Source organism: Amyelois transitella, chromosome 14, assembly GCF_032362555.1.
Source record: "Amyelois transitella isolate CPQ chromosome 14, ilAmyTran1.1, whole genome shotgun sequence".
NCBI lineage: Eukaryota > Metazoa > Arthropoda > Insecta > Lepidoptera > Pyralidae > Amyelois > Amyelois transitella.
The window spans coordinates 6686780-6696918 of record NC_083517.1 but is presented as its reverse complement, the minus strand read 5'-3'; the positions used below and the strand labels follow the sequence as shown (position 1 = coordinate 6696918).

Sequence of the window (10139 nt, the reverse complement as noted above, 5' to 3'; positions counted from 1 at the left end):
TGGTACTGGCAAACATTTATTACGGCGATTTCACCGCTCCCGGCCAGACGACTCCGTCTCGCATATTATTCACTAGCTGTGCCCGCGACTTCGTCCGCGTGGAATAGTTATTTTGGGCATCATATTTATTTTTGCAGGCGGTCACGCGTATTAGAAAGAACGCTGGTTCGCCGTATTAAATGTTTCGCTGCAAATTGCTTATAACGACTATTTCTCAAAATCTATTCGTCTGATTTATATACTGTAAATGGCAATTTTAGTCTACATGAAAAGCCGAAAGTAATTAACATATTTATTTAGATAAGGATTAATACTGAATTAAAGAAAATTGGTTTCAAAATAACTTATGTCTATAATGAAAAAATAATCTTAAAAAATGAACATAAAAATGGTTATTGTAAGTAAACCTTAAGAGATAGATATATGCTCTCGCGGACTTTTTTGTGGCAAAAAATGAGTACTTCACATCTTTAGTACATTCTTTTACTATATCTTTGTTGGTTTGCGCAGCGTTCGCGTGGAATGCTCGCAGATAGCCGACTCATTCAACTTTCACCTGCATTGTTGACGTTTCCCGTAGGAAATCCGGGATAAAATGTAGCCTATAGCCTTCCTCGATAAATAGACTATCTAACAGTGAAAGAATTATTCAAATCGGTTCAGTAGTTTCTGAGATTAGCGCGTTTAAACAAACAAACAAACAAAACAAACTCTTCAGCCTTATAATATTAGTATAGATTTGCAGTTTTGTTGAAAATAACCTAATTTGTTCCACTTTATCCTGAAGTTTATTTTCGTTTCAAAACCCGAATGAATCATTTATTATATTGAATACGAACTTTGTATTCCCAGGCTACCTCTCAATATACCAATATTCAATTTAAATTATTGACATATTTCGTGTTTTTTCCAAGAAAAGTTTTAATATTATTTCTACACGAATCTGTGAATGTAGAACGTAACCAGAGAATGGAAAATGTATTTTTATTTTATTTATTATTCTTTATTGTAACTTTTACAATTTGTAAAGTACAATAGGCGGACTTAATGCTAATAGCATTTTCTAATAGTCTACCATTGGATTAAGCACAGAACCTTTGTGTGGGTGATAATAAATAATTTATAACAAACATACTTTACTTTAAATATTATAAACCTTCACTTAATATAAAAACCTTTTTATTTATACTCCACTATCCATTTCCAATACGTATTTCGATAAACTATTTAATCACTGACAACTAGTGCATAAAAATTTGTAAAAACTATCCTTAAACGTTTTACTGTAAAGTAAGATTTGACTGCTCTCTTTAGGGATCCAAAGTTTTGCAGTCGATTGCTGAAAATTGAACTGAAAATACGCTATGGTAAGAGATAGAATTCACAACTTACTGTGCGGTTTCTTATTTTCAATAATATCTTCAAGTGCATAATGTCATATTGACTTATATGCCCCTTGTTTACGAAAGTCGAATGGCAATATGTTAATCTTCTCTCTCTATCACTCAAGTACCACTCAAAGCTTGAAAGAGAGGAAGGGGAAGACATTGCATTTCATGAATAAGTCTCAAGGTATACCTAAAGTGATCTTTTTTGTGCTAAGTATTCAAATATTTTCTACATGTCTGACGGTAGCTAATGTAGATGCATGCACCTATGCCTTAATACTTATGACAAAATGAATGCATTATAAGAAGTGGTCATAGAGTGACTAGTAAAAATTTAATAGAATGACAAGATTGACCTTGTCATTAAGATTTTTATCAACGCCCGAAATCGATTTTAAAATTTGATTACACCTAATACCTAACCATGAATGAAAAAGTGCAAAATATTAGATCTCGAGAATAAAGTTATTCCGACGTGAAATATGTGGAGAAAATGCTATTTTCTGGACCTGAAGCTCCCGTCGGAATTATAAGAAAACATTTACTGGCTTTCTTCGGTATTTCCTAAATATCCTAAAATTATTCTGATAAAAATGGATAGTAAATTATTATGACACCAGTTATTAATGACGTCCTTATCTTTTACGGAAAATACTATAAGTAAGTAAAATTGTCATATTTTTTATTCATTTATACCTCGCACAAAGGGAGAAATAAACGAACCTACATTTGCATAAATAAATTTTCTTTATAATTTCAGTCAGCACCACTAATGGCACCTTTTTATTTGTTAGGTAGGTAAACTATTCATATTTACGTTGTCCTACACTCATTATAATAATTAGTATACCTGTAGGTATAAGTTATACAGAATCTATTGCATGTTCAATAAAAAAAATATTCTTATCTCTCAAAAAAATAGCTATAATGAAACTTACTTATCCAAATGAGCACTTATCACTACACTAATGATGGAATCCACTCAATTTCGACGGTACATTTCCGCGTGAACTTGCAGGAGGCTTTCCCTCACTTGTTGAGAGCCAAAGGTTCAAACGTTCGCGCGCGCGACCGAGCGTGGGCAACTGCGCTTTCCGCCCATTCATTGAACAACTACCCTTTACTAGGGGTTTCTCGATCCGAACTCACTCGCTTTTTTACTACTTCACGAAACAGATACTTACTGTTCTGTTATGATTGTAATAAAAAGTCTTAACGGTTTTTATGACGTCGGACTGTTCGTAGGCCGAACCACCGTCGAAGAACAGTTCAGAACCCATTTTCTGTTTACGTATAAAAGGATATTTTTTAAAAATTCCGGAAGGATATTTTGTAAATTCTGCATTTTGATGCTAGTGTTGTCTGTATTATAGGGATAAATTAGTAAAGTTAAAACTTCTTTTGTGCTAACTGCATTATTTCAATATATCGTATACAATTTTGCCATAATAAATATTTTACAAGATGTTATTTTTAGCTCTTTTAGGGCTCCGTCTTATCTTTTGTAATTGTTTATAGACAATTATTGTCACCCTTCCTCTCTGTATTTTGTACTCATCTTTTCAATATATTCTGTTATTGCGTGAACCACTAGTTGGATCGAACTCGGTGTAGGTGTATCTTTACGCAGGTGCCGTTTTGTAAGACATTGTTTTAATTGCCTTGACTTAAGAAAATTTTAATTCAGCGAAGACAAGATTGAATAAATTAATGGTAGGTGATCTCATTCCGGATCCAATTATTCGGTAACAAAAATATACTTACATTTTCCTTTTCGATTTGGAAAATAAAGTGTTAATCAAAATCCTGATGTTTATCTCGGTTGCATCTGTACTTCATCTATGACTTAATTTCAGCAGTGGAAAACTTAGTAATGACGTTAACCGACAATTATCTGACTTCCATATGGAGTCAGAAATGTACCAAAGCCAGCTTGGATCACGGATTCATATGCCTTCAATATGCAGTAGCTACAGTTTCTTTGTTCAATCTTTAACTATTAAAAACACAGCAAATTATTATTGAATACTTTAACACTAGTGCGCGCCCGCGGCTCCGCCCGCGATCAACGATAAATCTCGAATTTCTAAAATTCATATCTTAGTGGATGACTACAACATACGAGTAGCAACTAACAGCCTTGCATTTTATATACTCGTATCTTTAGATAGTATTCATAGCCAAAATGCACGTCACCTGAATAATTTGCGGTTTGTGTGAAATGTGGTCACTAAAATAATGTTGATTTCCAATGTGGATTTTCTCTGCATCAACTGTTTTCTTTTTTCATTATATTATTATTAATATTTAAGGCACTGTAAAGTATTTAATGCATTTGGTTTTTCCCATCTTAATTATGCATGGTCGAACATTTATATAATAATAATAAAATATCAGCTTCTTTTTTAAATAAAATTATAACGTAACCTTCGTTAGGAAAGTTAACAAAGCAGAAAGTATTTTTACTTCGTTTTCATGAACCAATAGAAATAAATCAAACACTAATTATCTGTAAAATTTCTACACAATTTTAACATAACACTATTTAACTCCTACATTGAATAGAGTACTTCTCAGGGTATAATGGTGTTATCTGTCTGTTGTATTATTAGCAGTCAAATGGTTAGACAGAACAACTTTAGTATACATAACCACAAGTTTATCCAGAAGCAGGATTTCCACAAATATTTTCACTGTAGATGAGCCGAAAAGTTCATGAATTAATCATTTAATTCAAACATTGGTTAGACAAAGTTATAATTTCCCTATAACCGTCAACTCAACTCTGGGTAAAAGTGTTTCGAAGATTACAGCCTATCGTCAATCCAATGGTTAACTTGGCTTCGCATCGGGATCATTAATTCCCTTAACCCGCCGTTTAATTTTGAGCTTTAGAATAAAAGCTATACGTTTAAAATCTCTGTAGCACAAGCTTTGCGGTTCAAGAAATGTTACTGACACGCATAAACGAAATCCGATTTTCACAAACGAACTTTCAACGAATTAAATTATATTCGGAAAGTTACATGATGTTGGATCACGTTCACCTAAATTTTGCCAAAAAAATTTCTATGTGAATAGATAGATATGTAGATCCATGGCGTAGTTTTCATTTTTTTGAATTTGAATATCGATGGTGGAAAATATTTGCCAGATACTAAATATTTATTTTTTACAGGTTTTCATTTGTAACCGGATTGCACTCCTATCGTATTTTTTCCTGTATATTTATTTAGTGTCATAGTCGGTAACACACCCCTACTGTAACATTGCTAAGAGTGGCTTTTCAAAAGCCAACTAACTTTCCATCAACGATTTTCATAATGTACAAGGGATAATTTATTTATTGCCTAAAAACAAAAGGCGACACAATTAATCGTACATTTAATTCCAAAATATAGGGGTTGTTTTTTTTTCTTTATGAAAGATAGTGAAAGATAATTGATTTTGTGCTTTTAAACTTTGGCGCCTGACCACCCCCTGACGTAGCTAGGGGGAGTGGTTACATGTTAATTGTAATATTATTTAGACGACTAAAATGTGACGTAGGTAATGATAACAAACCACGTACCTACCATTTATTTCACAATCGAAGTTTTTATCGAATACACTTCGTTTTCGCTCTTTCTTTTACTCAAGAATAGCATGTCAAGAAAACATTACATATATAGTTACTAGAGTTTATTACTAAATATAATCTATTTACACGTAATTACATTATAAACGGAGGTAAAATTAACTAACAACATTCGACCATGCTTTTTTAATCATATCTGCTGCTTTCTCCCCGATCATTATCGCCGGAGTATTCGTATGAGCACAAATCGGTCTTGGAATAACGCTGGAATCTACAACTCTCAATCCTTCCACTCCGTACACCCTCAGCTCAGGATCGACAACTGCATCAGGATCAGACGGAGGTCCCATTTTGCAAGTTGCTATTTGGTGACGGGTAGATATGATCATTGTTCTAATGGCACAATCCCAATAAGAGTCTGATCCAGCCTCATAGCTTTTACAATTGGGGTATTCGGCTAAGTGCAGTTTTGGAGAATATTTATTGAAAGCATCTGATTGTGCAAGCCTAATAATATATTGCACTGCCTCTTTTAATGTTGCAATATCTTTAGGATCTGTCAAATAGTTTCCATATAATTTTGGAAAAGAAAATGGACTTGTATCACGGAGTTCCATATATCCTTTTGATTTCGGCTGTAAAAGCACCGGTATGGCAGACCAAGTGTCATGTCCTGTTAAAGATCCAAATGCCGGGTAATAAGTACTATCAGAGATTTTCCAACCTTTTCTAAAGGCGCCACCGCCATCGACTGTCATAGAACCTCCCAAGCTTAACAACTCAATATCTGGTACCAATTCAGGATCATCAGATTGAGCAGTTTTTATATATCCTAACGCTTCTACAGTACCAGGGGTAGTAAGAAGACCATCTCCAAATTGTAACCATTGCACTAGATTGGGTAGCGTAGCCACTTTTGGTTCAAGAAGACTAGCGTTTGTGGTATTTAGTTTAAATATAACGCCGGGGAAAGCAATTTGGTCGTACAAAGTTTTACCCACTTTTAGGTCAGTAATTACGGGAATGCCTAAGGTTTCTAGATTTTGTCGTGGTCCTACACCGGACAGCATAAGCAGTTGCGGAGAGGCTACTGGACCAGCCGATAAGATGACTTCTCTTCGACAGCGCACGGTGTGTTTGATGCCATGTCTCATGTATTCTACGGCGTATGCTCTCTTTGTCTGTGGTTCTATAAGAATTTTTGTAGCTCTACTTTCAGAAAGTATATGAAGATTTCTCCGCCGTTTGTGAGGATGAAGGAATGCTTTTGCAGTGCTCATTCTATGCCCTTTGTTAGTGGTGGTCTGTATATACCCGAACCCTAGTTGATCTGGAGCATTGTAATCAACGGTCTGGTGTCCTAGCTTCCGTCCAGCTTCTAAGAAAGCCTCGACTAGTCCAGTTCTGTAATATACAAAATTGTTACGATGATAAAAACAGAATATTTCAAGTCTGTTATTTTAATGGAAATTATTGCATCACTAACTACTAACGAACAAAATAATAAAAGCTTGTAAAGATGCCATAGCTCGAATTTGAGTAGGAAGGTTCATTTAAATTGCATCCCCATATACAATAATATTTAGTACCTACTTATTGGTATATCTTAGTTACATTTATTTAGTAATTTGTATACTTTTATATCTTGAGTTACTCTAAAATCATTTTTTTTTATCTAAAACTACTAGAAATTGTCAAATTGCATAATCCTCTTTTTGCAATTTCCTTTAAAATTTTGCTCTACTTTTTCATCAGGCGCTTTAACGTCAAAGCTATTACAAATTATAAACTTACTTAAATGGAACGTTTTCAACAGTTAGTTCGCCATCTCGGCCGTGGTAAGGAGAGCTTTTGTACTTTTTCAGCTCGGCTCTCTCTGATTTCTTGTAATAATTTAAAACTTCATCATAAGACCTGCAACAAAAATGAAAGCCCATTTTAATATTTGATTGTCCGTGTGTCCATTATATTAAGGTTGAAATAGAGTATAATATGTGAAAACTGATGACGCTGTAGACTAGACAAAGGGGAAAGAGAAAAGTCCAATTGGAACAGGTAAAGATCGTTACATGCGTATTAAAATATTGCAATACTGATTCCTAAAGTGGATTGGCATCAACGAGACAACGTGCCTTGCGCTGCGGATTCCCTTACCGGCAGATAGATCTTGTGACAGTTTGTTCTTCTCAATTAAAATATCTTTGTCGTATTTCTACTTTTACCTTATGGTTTTGGACCCTTTCGATGATTTTCTTTTCACCTTGAGCAGGAACTGAGTGGTATAAAAATATTGGAAATTTACCATCCGTAATTGCCATCGGCCGCAATTCTATTCCAGTCCTGAGGGCGCCCTCTTGTGTACATCATGTAGTTGGTAACACTAGTTCCCCCCACAGCTTTGCCTCGAGGCCAATAACAGCGCTGTCCTTCACTTCCTGAAATGAATGTAGGAGTGCCATTTAACAGTAATTTTCAAAATTTTCCTTTTTGAAGTTATTAGTCTTTTAAGCGAATTGGGGTACCATATAGTAGCCTAATGACTTCCTAAATTAACTATGAAATTTTAATTTGGTAATACGATTAATTTAATTAACAATACTAATATAGGGAGTAAGACTGATCTTTACCAAGTATTTGACTAATATTTGCAAAGATTTAGTTGCAACCGTTACGTTGAAATGTTAACCTAAATTCAAATTCTCGTAGGAGATTGCAACCAATAATGGTAACTAATAAGACTCGAATCATCAATTAAGACATCTCAAAAACGTGGTTTGAGCGTTTATGCCATTTTTTGTTTTTTTTCCTATATGACAATAAAGTATAACACAAACTCATGTCTATTATACTAATTATGGATTCGAGGGTTTATTTTTTTAACGAATTGAATTTCAATACTAACTGCTTAATATCGACCCGATAAACTTGTGAACTTAATATGTATTTGATAACCTTAATTTGTATCATCGATATAGTATGTTGGTACCTTATAGTACTCAGGTTACTCGAAATTTATGCAAATTTATGTGCATAATTTTTTAAATACATACATACATACATATGATCACGTCTATATCCCTTGCGGGGTAGACAGAGCCAACAGTCTTGAAAAGACTGAATGGCCACGTTCAGCTATTTGGCTTAATGATAGAACCGAGATTCAAATAGTGACAGGTTGCTAGCCCATCGCCTAAAAGAGGAATCCTAAGTTTATAAGCCTATCCCTTAGTCGCCTTTTACGACATCCATGGGAAAGAGATGGAGTGGTCCTATTCTTTTTTGTAATAGTGCCGGGAACCACACGGCACCCGGGAACCACACGGCACATTTTTTAAATTCTTTAACATCTCTTTGGAAAGAAGAAGAAGTTTTGATTTATGAATCAAGAACGATCATGACTCCAATCAAAAGTAAAAAAAAATTACTAACAATTTAAAAAGTTAATCGAGACTAACAATAACAAAATTCTTTTTTAGGTGATGTGCTGGCAACCGGGCTATAAGTATTTGAATCACAATCTCTTATCAAGTCATAGAGTTGAACATGACTGATCAGTCTTTCACTCTAGGCATGTTGGCTCTGTGTAGTCTGTAAGGGATAAAGACGTAATTATGTGGTGCTCCTCTACGGGTAGGTGTCACTGTGCTGTTAATATTTGTATAAACACTTACCCATACAAACTCCGGATTGGTGTTCCATTCTGTACGGCCAAATATAGTCTGTTTGCTGCAGATACTGGGTTAAAGCCGGTATATCCGAAAGGAGACATTCCGGTTTTCCAGCTTCGATGACCAGTACCATGGCTTTTGGTTTGTCTTCCGTGAGCCGCGATGCTAGAACTGATCCAGCTGAACCTGCTCCGATTATAATGTAGTCATATTCTTCTAAAGGACTTGTATAGCCTGAAAAAGTTGTGTATGTATGTAAGTAATAGTTATCACCAGCTTTCAAAATGTACTTATGTATATACAATAAGCCTAATAAAACTCATTTACTATTTCATTTAACGAGAATAATTCAGAGTTTTTTATGCGAAAAGATGATTTTTTTGCAGTTGCAGTTATTTGTTGTGAGAATCCGTTTGGTTAACTAATCTGCTTCGCTGACGGTTTTTTCATTACCAAACCAAAGTTTTGAAAATTTGAAAACTTCTAAAGTAATATAAGATAGCTTACCCTTAGGTAACGGATAAGAATCCCGCAAGAAGTCGAATGGATCCCTCGCGTTTGTGGGCGAATAATTATTGGACACTGTCTGCATCATAAGATCTACAATCGGACTTTGGGGGTAAGAAAATGGCAAAAAGCGCGCTTTTCTGTTTACATCCAAATTATTTCCTTCACTTTTTTCATTTTCATCTTTCTTGTGATTTAGAGGATATGGCCGAAGAACCTTCGATTCTCTGTGAGCACTCTCAACTTTTGATTTATACTCAGGGATTATGTTTTCCTCTATACTTATATATTCATCATCGGAATCAACTTCCATGGCTTTCAAATGCGATCCCGAAACAACAATTAGAAAAAAGAGATGCGTGATTTTTAGTCTCTTCATTTTCTGCAATATCATTAAAATGTTAAATAGTAAATAATATTTAAAATTGTTTAATTACAAAATGAAATTATGTTTGATTTCTAGTTTCTACTCTATTTTTCCTGTGTTCACTCACTGCCCAGTTAATGGACTACCTTCCGTAATGCTATATTATATATTCCGTAATGTAACTTGCGAGCTTTAAAGCTAATAGAGAATATAATTAAGAAAATAATAAGATCAGAGAGAGTTAAATTAGGACTTTAATTACCAAACGATACTTAAATTAAAATCAATTAAATATACGTACACAAGTTTACTGTCAGCCGATGTGTTAATTAAAATTTAATATCCATTATAAGTGCACTTTAATAAAATGATTATTATTATTATATAGAATTATTTAAATAATGTTTAAAAAAGAGAAATAAAATAATACTCACCGACAACTTTTTAAATTATTATGTATTTGAATTTGAATAAAAAAAAAGAATACTCGCTGGTTACTTTTATTAGCGGCTTACAAAATTGCCAAGTTCAGCAGAGACGTGCCGCCAGTTTGGCTGGGGCTCGCTTATTGGAGAATCCAGGCCGGGCCCGCCAACAAGCCTTGACCGTACACTTGGCGGTACCGCTACGTT

At 34.4% G+C, this 10139-nt stretch overlaps 1 protein-coding gene across 1 annotated transcript; it reads right to left on the bottom strand.

The window, feature by feature from the left end:
- Positions 1–5109: 5109 nt before the first annotated feature.
- On the bottom strand, positions 5110–10139 carry LOC106132277 (glucose dehydrogenase [FAD, quinone]). Its single transcript, XM_013331638.2, has 6 exons — positions 9942–10139; positions 9141–9522; positions 8637–8867; positions 7268–7400; positions 6760–6879; positions 5110–6369 (listed from the first exon to the last, which is right to left on the bottom strand). Exons 2-6 carry the CDS (start codon positions 9517–9519, stop codon positions 5124–5126), a joined length of 2109 nt encoding a protein of 702 aa, XP_013187092.2. The 5' UTR covers positions 9520–9522; positions 9942–10139; the 3' UTR covers positions 5110–5123.